The 22,479-nt window shown below is 44.1% G+C and overlaps 1 protein-coding gene across 1 annotated transcript; it reads left to right on the top strand.

Annotated features, from left to right (window-relative positions):
* The first annotated feature begins 647 nt into the window (after window positions 1-647).
* On the top strand, window positions 648-21,863 carry LOC120056315 (tenascin-N-like). Its single transcript, XM_039004553.1, has 15 exons — window positions 648-1,059; window positions 1,937-2,308; window positions 6,723-6,986; window positions 7,768-7,950; window positions 8,402-8,491; window positions 12,595-12,858; window positions 14,432-14,695; window positions 15,401-15,664; window positions 19,020-19,150; window positions 19,620-19,746; window positions 20,059-20,210; window positions 20,367-20,463; window positions 20,610-20,774; window positions 20,956-21,119; window positions 21,669-21,863. Exons 1-15 carry the CDS (start codon window positions 648-650, stop codon window positions 21,792-21,794), a joined length of 3,075 nt encoding a protein of 1,024 aa, XP_038860481.1. The 3' UTR covers window positions 21,795-21,863.
* The last annotated feature ends 616 nt before the right edge of the window (window positions 21,864-22,479 follow it).

Here is a 22,479-nt window from a genome sequence, read left to right as displayed (position 1 = left end):
CTTTTAGAGGAGAGCGGAGCAGACAGTCACTTAAGTTTGGTTTTCAGTTTCCACAGACCACACAAGTTCAGACATCGACCATAAGTTGCTCCACTACCAATTTTCTAATGGCTGTGTGCCAAGGACGCAACGGTTCAATCGAACATGCTTGAGAAACAGGTAACTTCTTATTCACCATCGAGGTTTGAACCAAATTATTTCTGAAGAAGTCTTTTCAGATAAATATTTGGCCTATTATTTTGATAGCATATCATTTCTCTTTCTGGGGATGTCAAAAGCTGGATGACATCACTGTCATTAGACATTACATCTTTTGGAAGACAGGGTTCCATGCTCCTTGAAGCCCTTATGGTTGGCTGAGCACTATTAATAGTTAGGAACTTGGGATAAAAGTGTTTCGTTTCGAGTGATGACTGCTGGCTTTCTGCTGGAGGTTACGAGATTGCTTCATGTCCCTTTTGTAAAACATAGTCTGCCTTAACTAGAACGAATGTGACTTCTTTAACACTCTTGTAAAAAAAAAGCCATGTTCTCTCTGGAAAATCCCCCATAATAGACCAAGAAGGTGTCAAGACCAGTGCTCTTTGTGCATGTCAAAAGTTGCATATCAATTTCACCAATTATTGCACTTATTTTCCCCTCTAGCCATGACCACTAGACTTCACTGGCTCACAAGAGCTCTATGCCTGATAAGCATACTGTGCACTGTCACTTCCACATATGTGACAGAAGATTATTCATCCCCCGCTGAGAAAGAAGTCACCTTCAGCCACGTCTATAAGATTGACCTGGCCAAGAGCCCTGAGTGTAAACTCGCCTTGCAGACCCCCCCTTCCCAACAGGACCAGTTTTCAGGCCTGCAAGAGCTGGAAGGGGGCGCTACTCTGGAGGGGGAAAACAACATAGTTTTCAGGCACCAAATCAACCTCAAGACCCCAAAGTGTGACTGTGATGAGTCGGAGAGCTTTACGTCTCTGCTGTACAGAGTCAACGGGCTGGAGGAGGAGGTGGAACACCTGAAGAGTCAGTGCTCCCAGGGCTGCTGTGGTGGAGCAGGAGGTAAGCCTACAGTGCAGTCCATCACCATGAGATCTGACAGAACATCTATATTCAATAGCTAAAATACATTGAGTGTACAGTTTTTGACACACTCAAACTGGTGCAGCTGATACCTATGCCTACCATATCCTGTTCAAAGGCACTTAAATATTTTGTCTTTCCCATTCACCCTCTGAATGGCAAACATACACAATCCATGTCTCAATTGTCTCAAGGCTTAAAAATCATTCTTTAACCTGTCTCCTCCCCTTCATCTACACGGATTGAAGTGGATTTAACAGGTGTCATCAATAAGGGATCATAGCTTTCAGCTGGAATCTCCTGGTCAGTCTATGTCATGGAAAGAGCAGGAGTTCCTAATGTTTAGTACACTCAGTGTATATCTGAAAAGAAAGGTAGAACTTAATCCCAGATGTTATTTAAAACTGTGAAACTGGTCTCCCGGGTGGTGCAGTAGTCTAAGGCACTGCATCGCAGTGCTAGAGGCATCACTACAGATCCGGGTTCGATCCTGGGCTGTGTTGCAGCCGGCTGCTAGTTGGAAGGTGTTTCCTCCGACACATTGGTGCGGCTGGCTTCCGGGTTATGCGAGGAGTGTGTCAAGAAGCAGTGTGGCCAGGCAGGGTTGTGTTTTGGGGTGATGCATGGCTCTCGACCTTCGCCTCTCCCAAGTCTGTACGGGAGTTGCAGCGATCGAACAGGACTGTAATTACCAATTGGATATCATAAAAGTGGGGAGAAAAAGGGGAAATAAGTACAAAAAATATATATAACTGTGACACTGTTTGAAAAAATTATTGATGCACGAACACTTACATTACACTTACAGTACAGACACTTCAGATGTCACATAACGTGATTTCCTAAACTTCCACAGGTGTGGACACTAGCTGTAGTGGCCACGGGACCTACCAGCACAACACCTGCAGTTGTCAATGCAACCCTAGCTGGGAGGGTCCAGACTGCTCCATTTCCACCTGTCCTGATGAGTGCAACGACAACGGCCGCTGTGTGGATGGCAAGTGTGTCTGCCACGCTGGCTACACGGGGAGTGACTGCAGCCAGCTGATGTGCCCAGGGGCCTGCAACGATAAGGGACACTGCGTGGACGGCAAGTGTGTTTGCTTCAGCCACTTCACTGGCGAGGACTGCAGCGAACAGAAATGCGATCCTGACTGCATCCACGGCACCTGCGTGAACGGAATGTGTATCTGTGACGAAGGCTTCTTTGGTGAAGACTGCTCTACAGGTAGAAGTGCTGATATAGGCTGAGGTTATAATCAGGTCATAATATCTTATTAATTATTATATAAAAGGGAAAACTGATCCAAGATCAGCACTCCTAGTTTGAAATGGCCTAGATCTACATAGCAAACTCTACCTTTTGTTGATTCGCAGAACTGATATGCAGAAAATCTACAGCTGTAGGATCCTTAGGGTTCTGAGGTTTCATAAACACTTTAAACTTGACATTAGGGTACTGAAGTTATTTGATTATTAGTTAAATAGCAGTTAAGCAGAAAATTTGCAGTCAAAACATTCTGACAGATAATTTCACTGCATCCACACTTGTGAAAGTGACAGCAATTGCTGCAGCCTCAAACCAGTCTGCCAATCAACTGTCTAAAGATTTCACTTTGTTAAAACCAAGTTTGTGCACAGACCCGTGGTAGCTGGACGGCTATTGCACTCAGCGATAGTAAGATTTTCAATCTGTGCTGCAAGAGAAATTTGGAGAGATTTATAGTAATATGCATGTAGGAACTGTTGAACTGTTGCTTACAACAACAACAGGGACGTGTCAAGGGGGAAGAGGGAGGCTATATGAGTTTATGTTTTGGAGGATAAATATTATGAGTATAGGACAAAAGCTACAGTATACTGAGACATTTTCTGTTTTGTGTGATCAGACCTTGAGGTGCATCATCATCACCAATGCTGTTTTCTATTTAGTGACCATCAAAAGCAATGCTAACCATATTTCACAACTATGATCAAGACTGGGATCTGAATTTAGGCCTTTGGAGATTTGTACATTGATAAAGAACTCAGACACACATTTCAAATAAATCATCAAGAGAAAACCTAAAGGGTTTTATTCTGCCCACAAAAAGCCTTGGTGGATTTCTGTGGATTTTTAAAAGCCAGATCAATGTCCTACAGATGCTGCATGTGGATTTGGTCTGCTTTCCATGTACGCCTCCCTTAATGCTCTTTTCAACATGGTACAGTAGACTCAGTTAAAACAGGACCTTATGTGAGTCACTGAAAAGTGGGATGTCTCACACCGACAAATGACAGTTCCATGCAGAAATGTACATTCACATTTCTGTTCACATTTGAGAATCACGTCCATTCTCAAATTGGTGGTCTTGAGTATTATTTGAATAACATACTGTACCCTTTAGCAATGCCCAAATGCATTGACATTATGTATGGTCACTTTTTACTACATGGAAACAGTACATGTGCTTCCCCACTTGTTTTTCGACAGAGAACACTGAGCAGCACACGTTTGGCCCAGTTGATGGAAATCCTACTTACAGTTGTCTCAAAAAATGTTTAACACCATAATGATGTGTCTTTGGCTGAGAACCTGCCACTGTATGGCAGCATTAATGCAAAATTGAAAGCGCGAACCACTGCTTTTAATCAGGGCAAGGCGACCAGAAACATGACCGAATACAAACAGTGTAGCTATTCCCTCCGCAAGGCAATCAATCAAGCTAAGCGTCAGTATAGAGACAAAGTAGAGTCGCAATTCAACGGCTCAGACACGAGAGGTATGTGGCAGGGTCTACAGTCAATCACGGACTACAAAAAGAAAACCAGCCCCGTCGCGGACCCCGATGTCTTGCTCCCGGACAAACTAAACAACTTCTTTGCTCACTTTGAGGACAATACAGTGCCACCGACACGGCCCGCTATCAAAACCTGCAGGCTCTCCTTCACCGCAGCCAACGTGAGTAAAACATTTTAACATGTTAACCCTCGCAAGGCTGCCGCCCCAGACGGCATCCCTAGCCGTGTCCTCAGAGCATGCGCAGACCAGCTGGCTGGTGTGTTTACGGACATATTCAATCAATCCCTATCCCAGTCTGCTGTTCCCACATGCTTCAAGAGGGCCACCATTGTTCCTGTTCCCAAGAAAGCTAAGGTAACTGAGCTAAACGACTATCGCCCCGTAGCACTCACTTCCGTCATCATGAAGTGCTTTGAGAGACTAGTCAAGGATCATTTCACCTCCACCCTACCTGACACCCTAGACCCACTCAAATTTGCTGACCGCCCCAATAGGTCCACAGACGACGCAATCGCAATCACACTGCACACTACACACTGCCCTATCCCATCTGGACAAGAGGAATACCTATGTAAGAATGCTGTTCATCGACTACAGCTCAGCATTTAACACCATAGTACCCTCCAAACTCGTCATTAAGCTCGAGACCCTGTGCCTCGACCCCGCCCTGTGAAACTGGGTCCTGGACTTTCTGACGGGACGTCCCCAGGTGGTGAGGGTAGGAAACAACATCTCCACCCCTCTGATCCTCAACACTGGGGCCCACAAGGGAGCGTACTCAGCACTCTCCTGTACTCCCTGTTCACCCATGACTGCGTGGCCATGCACACCTCCAACTCAATCATCAAGTTTGCAGACGACACTACAGTGGTAGGCTTGATTACCAACAACGACGAGACGGCCTACAGGGAGGAGGTGAGGGCCCGCGGAGTGTGGTGTCAGGAAAACAACCTCACAGTCAACGTCAATAAAACAAAGGAAATTATTGTGGACTTCAGGAAACAGTAGAGGGAGCACCCCCCTATCCACATCGACAGGACAGTAGTGCAGAAGGTGGAAAGTTTTAAGTTCCTCGGTGTACATATCACGGACAAACTGAAATGGTCCACCCACACAGACAGCGTGGTGAAGAAGGCGCAACAGCGCCTCTTCAACCTCAGGAAGTTGAGGAAATTTGGCTTGTCACCAAAATCACTCACAAACTTTTACAGAGGCACAATCGAGAGCATCCTGTTGGGCTGTATCACCGCCTGGTACGGCAATTGCTCCGCCCACAACCGTAAGGCTCTCCAGAGGGTAGTGAGGTCTGCACAACGCATCACCGGGGGCAAACTACCTGCCCTCCAGGACACCTACACCACCCGATGTCACAGGAAGGCCAAAAAGATCATCAAGGACAACAACCACTGCCTGTTCACCCCGCTATCATCCAGAAGACGAGGTCAGTACAGGTGCATCAAAGCTGGGACCGAGAGACTGAAAAACAGCTTCTATCTCAAGGCCATCAGACTGTTAAACAGCCATCACTAACATTGCCTGGCTGCTGCCAACATACTGACTCAAATCTCTAGCCACTTTAATAATAAAAAATTGGATGTAATAAATGTATCACTAGTCACTTTAAACAATGCCACTTTATATAATGTTTACATACCCTACATCACTCATCTCATATGTATATACTGTACTCTATACTATCTACTGCATCTTGCCTATGCCGTTCGGCCATTGCTCATCCTTATATTTATATGTACATATTCTTATTCATTACTTTGTTGTTGTGAAATTGTTAGATTACTTGTTAGATTTTACTGCATGGTCGGAACTAGAAGCATAAGCATTTCGCTACACTCGCATTAACATCTGCCAACAATGTGTATGTGACCAATAAAATGTGATTTGATTTGGTGATTTGATTTGTAGATTTATGATTCTCTTCTTTATGAAGTCCAAACATAATTTCATAATTTTCTTCTTCAAAATATGCTTCCCTCGTTATCAATCAGTGAGGGCACAAATTTCTGTTCCTTTTGCTTTTTCCGAATCGTTAGATGTTAATTTATTTGTACTTTTGGCTGTTCTGAAATATTATTTAAGGGCCTAATTGTTACTGGCAGTGGCTGTAGAAAATAGCAGGAACAGTCATATTAACTGCCACTGGATGGAAAGGCTCCTGCTGAAGAGAAAGAAAACATTGAGCTTCCTGCCTTCAACATATGGAACAAGGTCCAAGCCTGCTGTGAATTCTTTCCTGGTAAATGTGGTCTCCTTAGCACCTATTTCATATTTCCCCCAATGTACACTTACGCTTTTTCTGCACTTTAATTCCTCGAATTCACCACATACGATCGGTCGTCCGTGTCCGTATTTCCCTGTATCCGCAGGAATATCTTGGCTTGGAAAGTTTGCTTCGTACACTGCTGACTGGCCGTCTCCTGGGCTTGCATTCATGTTATTGAAAAGTCCCCCCATACTGTCTGATTCGCCCGACCCTGTTTCCACCATCTTGATTGAAGGATCGTGTCTAGATACAGTATCACGCTGTAACCGCAGAAAATTAATATATTTTCCCCAATTTTCTAAATTGTGTTTTCCTTAAATCAGATACGGTATTTCTGTCAGAGTTACATTGAGTGAAGTGTGAAAAGAGTAAAAAAGAGAGAGCAATAACATAGTGAACTTAGTACACCTACTGACCTTGCCACGAGGTCCGGAATTCTTGGCGTAACAACTGAAGTGTTGGACTGACAGGCCCCTATGTTTATCCTGGTTGGGGCTACCCCTCGAATTCATCACAATAACATAGTGAGTAACATAAAGTTTTGAACCTTAACTAATCATACCTCTGTGTCCCCCTCAGTGTTGGGCCCTAACGGCCTGCGTCTGGTAAGGGTGACTGATAATTCTCTGCTGGTGGAATGGGAGGCTGTGAAAGCAGCAGAGTACTACATCCTGACCTGGCACCCTGAGGGCAATGAGGCAGAGCTGGAGCGGGTCACCGTGCCCAACACAGAGACCTCCTACCTGATCACAGGACTCAGCCCAGGTGTCACCTACATAGTGCAGGTGTACGCTGTCATCAAGGAGATCCAGAGCGAGGGGGACAGGATAGAGGCGACCACAGGTAAGGGAGTGAAGTGAACTACAGAGGAAAGTACAGTATGTTTCTCATAACATTGATTTTCATATTTTACTCAAAAGTCCAGGTGCTTTTGTTTGTGGTAAGTGGTTCTGAAAGCCAATTGAAATGTTCTGTCGTCACATAAAACTCTCTATGGACAGATCACCCCAATAACCCTGAATACTGTTTGTACTAAATGATTCACTTAGTGATAGTTTGCTTACCATTAGGTTTAAGGTAATTACACCAGTCAGCCTAATTAAAAGGAAATGAAGCTGTAGACACGTTTTATGGAAAGAGAGACACAGAGCACAGAGCCTTGGGCCCTGGGCTCTGCTGTGCGGTTAGCCATGGAAAACATCTCAGTGCATGACATTCCTGTCTGGGTATGAGAAAAGGCCTGATAATCCGGCTATGACGAAGACTGAGCGTGAGACAAACATTTCTCGGTCACACAATATGCTTAACTTCAAACGTTATCCCTTTCAAATTGTTTTAAATCATTTTTTCCGATTAGAAACTATTAAAGAACATTAGCCAGACCATTTTACATGGCCTGGAATGGGCTTATATGCAAAATCACATATAGGAAGAGTCTCATAGAAACCAGTAGGAAACATGCCCTGGTCCTTGGTTCTGTATGATAGCTATGACACTCTTTGGTACCCTATTAGACCTCTCTCATAACTTTCGTGACAATTTATATGTCAACGCAGGTGACATTTATATGGCTAAATGTCACTATTCTGGCATATTCTAATGAGACTATGTTGACCCTACACAGATGTGTCTGGTATTGATGGTATCCGGGTATTGGGCCAGACTGAGGACTCTATCCAGGTGGACTGGCAGAACCCTGCAGCACCTCTAGACCACTTCAGACTGACCTATGCTAACCCTGACGGGCAGGAGGAGGAGCAGAACGTACCAATGAGTGCAGAGGCCAGGACCACCCAAACCATCGTAGGTATGTCATTTAAATTGGAGAACACCGTCTGAAATAGATTTGAATAGAATAGTGTGAGGCACAACGCAGGAGATGAGAATCAGGTACAGGGAGTAAACCATTTTAATATAGACGGACATGCAACGGCACGACAAAATGCTACTACAGGGAACAACATAGAGGAGCAGACATATATGCAGGGGCAATCAACGAAGTGAGGGAGTCCAGGTGAGTCCAATGAGCGCAGCTGTGCGTAATGATGGTAACAGGTACGTATGATGACGGGTAGCCTGGCGCCCTTGAGCGCCAGGGAGGGAACACTCATAACCCTTTGAGCATTCACAAATCTATGTACCCATAACGGCTAATCATTCAATAGTGTTCAAATGTATTGTGGTAGATTAAGAACCTTGAACTACTATGAGGTTTTGCAAACCTGTATGCTTACTTGCCCTGTGTGTGTGTTATACAGGACTGCAACCTGGCACTGAGTACCTCATCAGAGTGCAAGGCATCAAAGGGACCATCGAAGGGAAAGCCGCCTTCGCCACCGGGGTCACAGGTGACTGCTGCTGATACTAAACAAGGCTTTCTGGGTGTTTCAGGAAGTGAGGAGACACTATGTCTGCATCCCAAATGGCCCCTATTCCCTAAATAGTGCACTACTTTTGACCAGTGGGCCCTGGTCAGAAGTAGTTCATTGGGAATAGGGTGCCACCTGGGACATGGATACTATATCCAACATCAGCAAGCGGTAACCACCCTCTGTGGCCCACTGGACCATAGTCCAACTCAAAACCACATGTGGGGGGGACGATCTCAATGGCCATTGAAAGGACTATAACCAAATCAAAATTATGTAGAAATTATAATACACCTTCATTTATAGTCTCTATTCACTCTGTCCAGCTTGCTAACAGTCATCGTAATGGAAGCTAGACTGTCAGGGAGTATCGGAAATTCCAAAAGGACTATTTTTGCACATTTTGACAGCAAGGCAATATAATCCATTTTAAGTGCGGCCCCCTGGACCTCGTTGAAGACCGAATGTGGCCCGCGGAGAAAATGAGTTTGACACTTCTGCTCTAAACCATTCCCATTTTGCGTGAGGATAAATTCATAAAGGATGTTAACTTCTACAGCTGGTCCTGCCAACCCGATACCTGCCTCTTATTTGACCGACTGACATGACTGTCTACAATTGCGGCTTGGCCTGCTCCTTTTGTTGGGTGTCTATTTCAGGAGATGTATTACAGTAGTTCAAAAGCAGAGCTGTCCCTGTCTCATTACGGTGATGGTGCTTTTCTTTTCTCAACCCTCAGGTGACATTTAATGGGTTTCATTTGGGAGTTAACCATTGTAGCGTTTCCCGTTTGATGGTTGTCAGGTGTCTTTCCATTACCTTACACATCCTTCTTCACAGAGCTAATCTTCACACAAGACAAGGTGGCCTGTCTCAACTTCCACCACGGAAACCTTCACTTGAGGAGTTGCACGAAAGGCTTATAGTGATTTTGGAAGTTGGAATTCCAGAGTTCCCTCAGATAGGCATAGAATTGGTTCAAGATGAGTGTGTGGGCCGGGAGCTTTTAAAAGGTCACCTATTATTGCTACTGCCCAGTTTGTTCTCCTCAGAGCGATATAGTCACACACGCGAAAGAAAAATAGGAAAATACGAACATAATAGCAATCACATAGAGGCAGTTTATTGTGACTGTCTGTGAGTATATGAGCCTCCTACTAACCGTACAGAGTATGAAACTGTATCCTGTGGGGCCGCCCCTGACAGCTCACATTATGTAAGCCTCAATTAGAGGAGCTTTGTTCCTTCCTCTCAGCAAGTTATACATTACAGAACATTTTCTCACAAGTGGCCGGTCCACTTACAACAAGAGGGGGAAATGGCTTTTCAATGCCTCTCTCTTTCAGGAAAGATCTGCTATTTATTTACTGTGAAAATCAGCTAGAGTGCATTGTCTTCTTTTATTGAATGGCATGATAGTATTATGTGAAACAAATGTCTCTCTTCTCCAATCATAAATTCTTATTTCATAGACAATGAAACGGTGGACTAGGATGCTAGACCTTGTAACGTGTGCACAGTTCCTGCGTCAGTGTTGTTGCCAGGGCTCAGTAAGGAGAGATACATTGTAGGAACCTGAAAGCATTCGGGACAAGCCAAAATCAACAGAATTGCTACCTGTCACAGTAACCTGCCAGAGGATTGTAAGGCTCATAAACACAACATAGTAGTCTGCTGGTGCTACCGAATCAGATTCAATAAAGTTTACACAGGAGCGGCCATATAACTAGAAGCAGATGCATGGCTAGGTGAAAGCCAGGGAAAGTGTTTAGTCTTCATTATGGTCCATGGACTCTAAGGCCATGTGGAGCTGTGGCAGCTGGGCTGCAGTCAGTATGTGGGCGGAGGAGGACTCTGGCATCTTTCAGAGTTAGTCTGAGGCACTGAAGTTACTAATCTCTCCTGCCACCTAATTGCAGCGTGGATGGACTCCCGTACAGACTGACACACACTGGACGAAGTGCACCCTTCTGGTTCCTCGAGCACTCGACTTTCTGCTGTCATTGTCCGTTTAAATAAGGGTAGGGTGTAAATGAGAACAAACAAACTGGAGGTCTACTGATGGATAAGCTGTTTTCCACATGGTAAACCACAACCGGTGTTTTGTAGTCTCCCCACTCAGCTACCGTGGCGGCAGAACCTTGAGCTATCCCAAGCCGTCATACACCACGACATGGCCTCGCCAAACGTGGCCTCTTCCCACGGAAACATAACACCTACCAATGCGCTGATCTGTTTAAGCATGAGCAACCAAACATTGGGAAGGATCAGAAAGCTGTGGCACGTGTGGCTGTCTGCATTTTTAACTCCTACACGGTACATAGGGCTTTCTCCGAGGCTACTGATACTATGTGTAACTTATTTGCATTTTCTTGCGACTAACCTCTGTAAGCTTGTCAAGCAATGTACCCACATACAGTGGCAAAAAGACAGCAGCTCAACCTTATACGTGCCTCCCGATGCCGGCACTCTCTCTTTGGACGCATCATTAATCCGTTTTCATGATGCGGATAGCGTGGTGACATAGAGCTGACCTTGGAGGAGTCGCAGAGGAATAGCCTAAATGATGATTGCTTTTACATGTCTTCTCACTTCCTCTCTCTGTCTGGCTGCTGATGCCACTGATGCTTGCCTTCCCTGACTTTAGCGACCCCCATAGAGATGCAAGCCCCATTCCCCTCACTCACCCTGCTCTGCTGGGTGCTCCGCTCTGGATCCTCCCTGTCAGTCCGCTCACATCCGCCATATATCTTCTCTGTCCTCTGATACCTTAAGTCCCTTGACTTCCTCGTCATAGAGAGAGCGTGCCCCAGCAAACATTGGCCCCATCTGGGTATTTGGTTGGCAAGTTGGGCACAGGCTAGCCCACACCAAGCCCACACCAGCCCAACACGGGCTAGCCCACAGTAATCCCATATCAGCCCAACAGAGGCTATCCCAGTGTGGGCTAGCCCACACCAAGCCCACACCAGCCGACACAGGTTAGCCCACACCAAGCCCAACACAGTCTATCCCAAACCAATCTCAGCTAGAGGCGGGGGTTCCAGTTAAAGTGTTCTGTTGTGTAATGCCCACATTTTTTTTAATCTTGTGTACAGCCAATGATGAAGTCTCAAAAAATAAATAACATACAGTATGAGTTAATAGTTTCTCTTGTAAACATCTATGTATTAGAGATGGGCATTCATTCGGCTCCCAAAAGGCTCTTCGTTCATGATGCTTAAAAATCGACCTAAAACTATGAAAAAATAGCAAATCTCCAATGTAAAGTCCAAAAGGTAGGCTGCCTTTATGTCAGATCATGAAATGCAAGTTCAAAATAATTTTTTATTTGGCCAAATTATTAGATGGCTTGTAATTATTATTGTTAATATTTTTTTAATGCACTGAGAAAATGTGCATGGACCAGCATGACGTGCTGTTTATTGTTTCTGCAGTGAGGATTCACCTTTAGAGAATTATGTTGTAAATTAGCTGAAGGGAGGATGGCTCATAATAATGTCTGGAACAGAGCTAATGGAATGGCATAAAACACCTGGAAACCATGTGTTTGATGTATTTGATACCGTTCCATATATTCCGCTCCAGCCATTACCACGAGCCCGTCCTCCCCAATTAAGGTGCCACCAACCTCCTGTGGTAGTAGCAGTTTGCAAATCAGGGAGCCAAATGAAGACCTGTGCTGGGAAAAGATTGGCTTATTTCAGGCAAAGTAAGGACTGCCTTCACCAGATATGAACTGCCCACACAAATGCCTTAGGGACCAATGTGGAGCTGATGAGCAAAGGCGCATTGGCCCAATGTTGGCAACCTATATATGGTCAATATTTTTGCTCGCATTGGGCCAACATTGTGCCAATGTAGACGTATGTGCTGGGTCTGCATTCCTCTTCCAGCTTGCTCCTAGGGCCTCTGTCTGCTCCTCACAGGAGTGAAGAGCCCAACAGAAAATTATTTGACCGACTTGGATAAAATGAATGCTTGAATGGTGTTTTATAAACCACCTACCTGAGTGTCCTAATAGAAAATAGTGATTCTTCACACAACGTCTTCTTTGCCTACATCCTCATATATATCAACAGATCTTGACGGTCCTACTAACCTCTTGACCAAAGAAGTGACAGAGGATACCGCTACCGTGGAATGGCAGAAGGTACAAGCAGAGATCGACGGCTACATGATCAGCTACAGCTCTGCTGAGGGCTCCAGTGGGGAGATCCCTGTTGGGGCAGACAGCACCTCCTACAGGCTGACTGGGCTGAGGCCTGGAGTCCTCTACACAGTCTACATTTGGGCTGTCAAGGGCTCCCGGGTCAGCAGGAAGAGCTCCACAGAAGCTGAGACAGGTAAACTGTTAACCAAATGCCTGACTTGTTTTTGTTTCAGTTCTTGAAATAGTCTTAAGTAACGTCTGTCTTTATACTTTGATCCTGATGGCTTGTGGATGAATGGGAGAGAACTTCTCATCCTGTGCTTTATGTAGGTCCTTTGTGCAAGAGGATTTTTTTTAATGTTGGGGTCTTGTGGATAGTTCTTAGGGCTGTATTTTCACTTTTAAAGGGATGCACTTTACAAAATGACAACATGGTACAAAAAAACCCCAGCCAGGCAGACTTTCACCCTCAGCACTTTTGTGAATATTTATCTTCTTTACATCTTTGCCAAGAGGGAAACTCTTGCTCAGACCTGTGCTGGGCAAGCTATTTAAAGTAATTAGGTAGACACTTCTTTTGAAATGAGTTTATCATAGCCTATAGCTGTGGAGCATGTTTGTGGAAATGTTTTAGAGACATTTAAGGAGAGCTTAAGGGAGCTAGAAATTGTTCCTTCCTCATTTAATTCTACTCATTTGAAAGAAACACCAAACATATGCTTCTCTTGTGTGTCAATGTGAAGGGATAAAAGGAGGAAGCAGTAACGGCTTGGTGGGGCTATTTCAATAACCCCTCGGTTCACTTAACTATTTGTTTAACTTTCACTTACTGGCAGTCCAGTCAGCAAAATACTATCAAATATTTGAGATCAACTGTATACATGAGAGAGAGAGAGAGAGAGAGAATTTTAACTGCTGTTTATGGCATTAAAACAGAAGGCTCAAGTACTATACCAGCTGACGCCCACCGTCAGGAAATACAGGCTATAGATAAGCACTGTGAGGAAATCTCCTCTTGGCTCTCATAGTGCAGAAATATCACACTCAGTGGTACTATAGTTTCCGTATCAGTGTATACATTTCCTCCCACACAATCCCATTGATACCAAATGTAAACAATATGCTACATTAGGTTGTAGGTGAGGTTTGGTCGTCTGGCCTTCAGAGACTGTTGGTGTGGGACATTGGAAGCCTATTGTAAGCCTACAGCTGCATTGTCATGGACGCCTGCTTCAGTGAGAAAATGAAACAGACATAGTACGCTAACCTGTCCCATAAGTCAAACAACGGGATTCCACATGGATACAAACATCCGAGAGGGGTGAAATTCAAGCAGGGGGTGAAATTCAACCATGTTTCCCATGTTTCGTCTGCTGACTGGATGGGGGTAGGTTGGGGAAGGCTTGGATTACTGGATCAGTAAACGTAAATGAACTGTGACACAGGACTAATGGAAGGTGGTACATAGAGCTTTCTGCTCTCAAACAAGAGTTAACAAGAGGTAACAAACAGGGTGGTGGTAGGTAGACCTTTAGCTTGGGTAGTCATTGAGGTTAAAGTGAACACTGATAATTAATTGAAAAATGCCTTGAAAAATGTATGTTTTAAAATACACTGTTAAAGATCTTCATGTGATAACATTGCACTAGTAGAATGACATAACATATGCTTTAACATAGTTCCTAACACATCTAGCTTTTAGTGCCTGCTACTTACATAGTATGTGCTGAAACTACTGAAATTAACTCACACTCATACCTCTCCAGAACTAGATTTTCCTACTAACCTGTTGACCAGAGAAGTGACAGAAGACACAGTGACAGTAACATGGGATAAAGTCCAGGCTGAAATCGACGGCTACATGATCAGCTACAGCTCTGCTGAGGGCTCCAGTGGGGAGATCCCTGTTGGGGCAGACAGCACCTCCTACAGGCTGACTGGGCTGAGGCCTGGAGTCCTCTACACAGTCTACATCTTGGCTGTCAAGGGCTCCCGGGTCAGCAGGAAGAGCTTCGTTGACGCTGAGACAGGTCACTAACTTGTCTCGTGATTCAAAGTGTTGAAAAACCCTGTAGATATGGATGTTACTTAGAATAGGAAGTGTTTGTGTTAGATAATTCATCTGGGACTATACAAAGTAGTGTTACCAGTAAAAGTGGCAAAGAGATAATCAATCAAACGTGTCTCACATGTCCTTAGTCATACCACAACTGACCATCACAGAAAATGATATATTCTAATAATATGTATACTCAAAAATACATTACACTTCAAAATTGATGTTTGTCTGATGTTTTTATACCTTAATGTCAAGATTAGTCCACTTTCTGCACACCATTGACTGTGTACATCCAGCTATATTCCTCAACCCCCTAAAAACATTGAAACAAATTAGCATTGCAAAGCTTGAAATGATATAGTGATAATCTTTCCCAGGTCATTTAGAATTTTGCCATATAGCTGCAGCTACAAAACGGATGGCCTGTAACGTGAACTTATCTCAACAGAAGACCACTTTTGAGCCCTAAAAACATCCAACAAATATTGCTATTGGGTTGTAATTCCCCAAAAATTCAATATTAGTTTGTTAATTATTCTATGCAAAATACTTGTGCTACTTTTGAACAAATCTTGACTTGAAAATGATCTCGCTCTTGGGAAACACAACTTTTATTCTCCCAGATGATTTAAAAAGACTGTATATAGTAATAATCCATTTACTAATGGTTCTCCAGATCTGGATGCTCCTACTAACCTCTTTACCAGAGAAGTGACAGAGGACACAGCTGATGTGTCGTGGGACAGACCTTTAGCGGACATTGATGGCTACCTGATCAGCTACAGCTCTGCTGAGGGCTCCAGTGGGGAGATCCCTGTTGGGGCAGACAGCACCTCCTACAGGCTGACTGGGCTGAGGCCTGGAGTCCTCTACACAGTCTACATCTGGGCTGTCAAGGGCTCCCGGGTCAGCAGGAAGAGCTCCACACCAGCTGAGACAGGTTTTCTATCTGTATTTTCATGATAATCCCACGCATTCATTGTCCAATGAGGCAGATAGTCATTACTGAATAAGAGGTTATGGTGTTTTTTTTCACCTTTATTTAACCAGGTAGGCTAGTTGAGAACAAGTTCTCATTTACAACTGCGACCTGGCCAAGAAAAAGCAAAGCAGTGTGACACGTGTTGAAGAGTTGTATAAACAAACATACAGTCAGTAACACAATAGAAAAAGTCTATATACAGTGTATGCAAATTAGGTAGGATAAGGGCGGTAAGGCAATAAATAGGCCATAGTGGCAAAATAATAACAATTTAGCAATTAAACACTGGGGTGATAGATGTGCAGAAGATTAATGTGCAAGTAGAAAAAAATAACAGTATGGGGATGAGGTAGTCTGATGGGCTAATTACAGATGGCCTATGTACAGGTGCAGTGATCTGTGAGCTGCTCTGACAGCTGGTGCTTAAAGTTAGTGAGGGAGATATGAGTCTCCAGCTTCAGTGATTTTTGCAATTCGTTCCAGTCATTGGCAGCAGAGAACTGTAAGGAAAGGCGGCCAAAGGAGGAATTGGCTTTGGGGATGACCAGTGAAATATACCTGCTGGAGTGCGTGCTACGGGTGGGTGCTGCTATGGTGACCAGTGAGCTGAGATAAGGCGGAGCTTTACCTAGCAAATACTTATAGATGACCTGGAGCCAGTGGGTTTGGCGATGAATGAAGCGAGGGCCAGCCAACGAGAGCATACAGGTCGCAGTGGTGGGTAGTATATGGGGCTTTGGTGACAAAACGAATGGCACTGTGATAGACTACATCAAATTTGCTGAGTAGAGTGTTGGAGGCTATTTTGTAAATGACATCGCCGAAGTTAAGGATCGGAAGGATAGTCAGTTTTATGAGGGTATGTTTGGCAGCATGAGTGAAGTATGCTTTGGTGTGAAATAGGAAGCTGATTCTAGATTTAATTTTGGATTGGAGATGCTTAATGTGAGTCTGGAAGGAGAGTTTACAGTCTAGCCAGACACCTAGGTATTTGTAGTTGTCCACATATTCTAAGTCAGAACCGTCCAGAGCAGTGATGCTGGAAGTGCAGGCAGGTGCGGGCAGCGATCGGTTGAAGAGCATGCATTTAGTTTTACTTGCATTTAAGAGCAGTTGGAGGCCACGGATGGAGAGTTGTATGGCATTGAAGCTTGTCTGGAGGTTAGTTAACACCGTGTCCAAAGAAGGGCCAGAAGTATACAGAATGGTGTCGTCTGCGTAGAGTTGGATTGGAGAATCATCAGCAGCAAGTGCGTCATCATTGATGTATACAGAGAAAAGAGTCGGCCCGAGAATTGAACCCTGTGGCACTCCCATAGAGACTGCCAGAGGTCCGGACAACAGGCCCTCTGATTTGACACAATGAACTCTGTCTGAGATGTAGTTGGTGAACCAGGCAAGGTAGTAATTTGAGAAACCAAGGCTGTTGAGTCTGCCAATAAGAATGTGGTGATTGACAGAGTTGAAAGCCTTGGCCAGGTCGATGAATACAGTTGCACAGTATTGTCTCTTATCGATGGCGGTTATGATATCATTTAGGACCTTGAGCGTGGCTGAGGTGCACCCATGACCAGCTCGGAAACCAGATTGCATAGCGGAGAAGGTACGGTGGGATTCGAAATGGTCAGTGATCTGTTTGTTAACTTGGCTTTCGAAGACCTTAGAAAGGCAGGGTAGATAGGGTCTAGTGTGTCTCCCCCTTTGAAGAGGGGGATATCCGCTGCAGCTTTCCAATCTTTGGGGATCTCCGACAATACGAAAGAGAGGTTGAACAGGCTAGTAATAGGGGTTGCAACAAGTTCGAGGGATAGTTTTAGAAAGAGAGGGTCCAGATTGTCTTGCCTGGCTGATTTGTAGGGGTCCAGATTTTGCAGCTCTTTCAGAACATCAGCTATCTGGATTTGGGTGAAGGAGAAATGGGGGAGGCTTGGGCGAGTTGCTGTAGGGGGTGCAGGGCTGTTGACCGAGGTAGGGGTAGCCAGGTGGAAAGCATGGCCAGCCGTAGAAAAATGCTTATTGAAATTCTCAATTATCCTGGATTTATTGGTCGTGACAGTGTTTCCTAGCCTCAGTGCAGTGGGCAGCTGGGAGGAGGTGCTCTTCTTCTCCATGGACTTTACAGTGTCCCAGAACTTTTTGGAGTTTGTGCTACAGGATGCAAATTTCTGTTTGAAAAAGCTAGCCTTTGCTTTCCTAACTGCCTGTGTATATTCTTTCCCAACTTCCCTGAAAAGTTGCATATCGCGGGGGCTATTCGATGGTAAGGGCAGTCAGGTCTGGGGTGAACCAAGGGCTATATCTGTTCCTGGTTTAATTTTTTTATGTGGCATGCTTATTTAAGATGGTGAGGAAAGCACTTTTAAAGAATAACCAGGCATCCTCTACTGAAGGAATGAGGTCAATATCCTTCCAGGATACCGGGGCCAGGTCGATTAGAAAGGCCTGCTTGCTGAAGTGTTTTAGGGAGCATTTGACAGTGATGAGGGTGGTCGTTTGACCGCAGACCCATTACGGACGCAGCCAATGAGGCAGTGATCGCTGAGATCATGGTTGAAGACAGCAGAGGTGTATTTGGAGGGCAGGTTGGTTAGGATTATATCTATGAGGGTGCCAGTGTTTACAGATTTGGGGTTGTACCTGGTAGGTTCATTGATCATTTGTGTGAGATTGAGGGCATCAAGCCGGGGTGTAGGATGGCCGGGGTGTTAAGCAGCACAAGCTCTGAAGATAGATGGGGGGCAATCAGTTCACATATGGTGTCCAGGGCACAGCTGGGGGCAGAAGGTGGTCTATAGCAAGCGGCAACGGTGAGAGACTTGTTTCTGGAAAGGTGGATTTTTAAAAGTAGAAGCTCAAATTGTTTGGGCACAGACCTGGATAGTAAGACAGAACTCTGCAGGCTATCTCTGCAGTAGATTGCAACTCCGCCCCCTTTGGCAGTTCTATCTTGTCGGGAAATGTTATAGTTAGGGATGGAAATTTCAGGGTTTTTGGTGGCCTTCCTAAGCCAGGATTCAGACATGGCTAGGACATCCGGGTGTGGAGGCATAATCATCTTTGAGGAGCTGTCAGGTTCCTTCGCTCTTAGTGGAATTCTGGTCAACCCAAACTAACAGTTCAAGGATCTGCTCAATATGAGATACAAACAGTGACATTTATTGGAGAATAGAGATGGAGGAATGTCAGGCATGATAAATAGTACTTCATCAGCTGTCATATTCTTATTCAGCCATCCAATTACTGCGTCTGGACATTTTCATTCATGCATTCTATTTGACTAAATGGCTTCTGTTTTGGGATCTTCTCTCCATAGAAATTGACACACCAAAAAACCTGAAAGCATCGGATGTTAAACTGAATGTAGCTACCCTGACCTGGACTGCTCCCTTAGCCAGAATTGATGGCTACATCCTCACATTGAGAGCTGAGGATGGCAGTTTGAAGGTACTAATTCTCAGTAACACACGCTCTAGTTGTGGGCATGGAAATATGCAATGGTATGATATATGTATGCAGCTATAGAAACCTATTATATTAGCCAGTTGTGTTTTTTCCGTAGCTTTCGGTATTTGAGATCACAATTTCATTTCATCCTATATGAAAGGGAAAGGAAAGGGAAAGGGGGATACCTAATCAGTTGTACAACTGAATGCCTTCAACTGAAATGTGTCTTCCGCATTTAACCCAACCCCTCTGAATCAGAGAGGTGCGGGGAGCTGCCTTAATCGACAAAGTTACTGTTGGTGTGCATCGTGTACAAAATACAAGTATTCTCAGTGTTATACCCCTGACCTCTAGTGGCCAAACGTTTGTAAAAACCAACGTCAGTGGTCTTTAGTTCTGTGTCAGTGACTCTTCCTTGTCTCAGTAAATTATTGTAATTCCACTGTGTTCTGAATAGGCTGTGGAGAAGAATCTGAGGGCAGGAGAGAGCAGCTTTGCCATGTCGGGCCTGGAGAAAGGAAAGAACTACATTGTTACCCTCCTTGCTTACAGAGGACCAAAAAGGAGCAGAGTGATAGAGATCACATTTAAAACAGGTACACTGTGCCCTCTATGAACTTCATCCACACACCAGACTAGTCTGACTCAGTTTGGTGAGACGTTAGCATTTCACTACACTCTTGTGCTATAATTTCAATTTGATTAGTAATGTTTCATTTCTTTCTCATCTTACAATTAATTGGTCACTTGTGAAATATTTAGTGAAATATAACTGAAAGCCAACTTTCAGGTCAATTAGCTTGCTGCTATATCAGAGTAATTACTTGACATCGTTACATATTTTTTCCCCCCCTGAACCCCATAATGGTTATAGTTTACTGGAATCAGTGTACTTGTATCCTTCACAGTGGGTGTGTTGTACCCATTCCCCATGGACTGTACTCAGATTAAGAAGAATGGTAACGTGGCAAGTGGAATCTACACCGTTTACGTCAACAGTGAACGTACCAAGCCCATGGAGGTGTACTGTGACATGGACACTGATGGCGGTGGATGGGTGGTACGCTCAAGCTAAAGTACATTATGATTGATGGTATTGATGACTGAAAGAAAAAACGGTCTGGATAGATGGACCATCGATTTAAGTTGTCAATCAAACTATCAATCAAATGTGTGTGTGAGCAGAGACTGAGATCTACAGTACATCACTCCCCAGGTGTTCCAGAGACGCAACAATGGACAGATGGACTTCATGAAGCGCTGGAGACAGTACATGGCTGGTTTTGGGAACATGACTGATGAATTTTGGCTTGGTTAGTACTGTATAGACATCCTTTTAATCTCTTGTATCTCAATAGGACTGTTATGTCCCTAGGAGTTCCTCTCATGGAATTGATATTGCCGATAATGATGATGTAAATGTATTAAGCCCTCAAAGTTCTCTTACTCTAACCCACAGGTCTGGACAATATCTATGAGCTGACCAATACTCCCACTCAGTACGAGCTGCGAGTGGACCTTGGTGTGGGTTCAGAGAAGGCCTATGCTGTCTATGACAACTTCAAGATAGCCCCGGCTAAGCAGAAGTTCAAGCTGACCATCGGTGAATACAGTGGAACAGCAGGTGGACCATCTCTTTGTATCTTTCTAACAATTTGTTGAGGAATACAAGCATAAATATTCCACACATTAAACAAACTCAGGGCTCCAACCCACACACATAACCAATTACCACACAGCTGTGACTGTAATGAATAGAATTTTCACAATGGATGCTGTGAATCTGGTATATGATTGTTTTCCAGGCGATGCCATGAACTACCATCAAGGTCGTCCCTTCTCCACGGTTGACAATGACAATGACATTGCTCTTGGTAACTGTGCCCTGACACATCGTGGTGCATGGTGGTACAAAAACTGTCACCTTGCCAACCTCAACGGCAAATTCGGAGACAACAGACACAGCATGGTAAGACGTGTGCAGTGTAGTTTTTTGGGGATGTAGTGCAAGATTGTACAAGCAGATGGCGCTGATAGCATAATACAGAATCCATGGTAGTTGCACGTGAGCGTCTGATAGGGGTTTTCTATTCTTAGTGTGAAATGGCTGTCCTAGATTTATCAGCTTCCATAAAGATACACTTTTCTCTAAAAGCCTTATAAATAGCAGGTGTTTATAGCTAACTTTCATTCTCAGGGAGCCTAACAAGAACTGTTGTTGTGTCTGCATGAAGAACGTTGAGAGGAAATGGGAGGGAATTGTTTTGTCATATCAAGTTATACCATGCCTCTCTTAATGAGATGCATAATAAGTTTGTGTCAGTATTGATGAAGACATCACCGGCACAGATAGAACTTGATAGAAGTTTCATTCTGGATCATTCTATATTTGACCTTATTTTGATAGATATGAGACAGTATGAAATCCTCTTCAGTGTGAAGCAGTTACTAGTATCATGAAACATCTGGCTGACTGTGGCTAATGTGTTGTCCTGTCTCTCTTTCTAACCTCTACCAGGGTGTGAACTGGGAGCCATGGAAGGGTCACCTGATGTCTCTTGATTTCACTGAGATGAAGATTCGGCCTGTTGGCACTACCAGGAAGAGGAGGTCGCTTAGCAGCAGAACAGCTCCCAGAAAATAGTCCCTCTGATGAACTAAAGCAGTCAATGGGAACCTCATTACAAACCAGGCAAAGTAGCTAGAACCTCATACCAGGAACATCAATCTATCTCAAGATTATTGTATAACTTACTTTATGTTAACATATCATATGGCTGCAGCCATAAACGTCTTTATTTTTAATAGGATATTTGTATTATATTGGTTTATTTCATATATATTATGAACAAGTGAACTGCAACTTTCACTGTATAGTATTATCACATGGGCAAAGTAAAAGGATTTCGTATCTTGGCTCTGTCCTAAAGCGGCATTCCCCGCAGACATAGATTCTTAGCAAATTACCTCTGTCCTATTGTACTGTATATGATTACATTTTATAGGCTGGCTCCATGGCATAAAACTGTCACTATATTCATAACACTGTCTGCTCCTATTATGCATAATCAGTTAGATTACCCAATGATACCATGTTTTTAGAATAGTTATACTGCTCTTGTTCACATTCATAACATAGCACAGACCCTGACCCTCTGTTCTAAGCTCTGGTCTCTGGCCTACCCAGCCTACAGAGTTAGCTACATATCACATTTCAGATGTTATGCATAAGAAATAGAATGTATGACATGCTCCTTTGTAAGATTGTATTTTCAAGTGTGTTTTGTAATTGTGTTGTTCCACGAAAAGAGTGCCTTTTGCGTCCCTTT

The sequence above is a fragment of the Salvelinus namaycush genome, chromosome 11 (assembly GCF_016432855.1).
Source record: "Salvelinus namaycush isolate Seneca chromosome 11, SaNama_1.0, whole genome shotgun sequence".
Classification (NCBI taxonomy): domain Eukaryota; kingdom Metazoa; phylum Chordata; class Actinopteri; order Salmoniformes; family Salmonidae; genus Salvelinus; species Salvelinus namaycush.
This window is presented reverse-complemented; position numbering and strand designations above follow the sequence as displayed.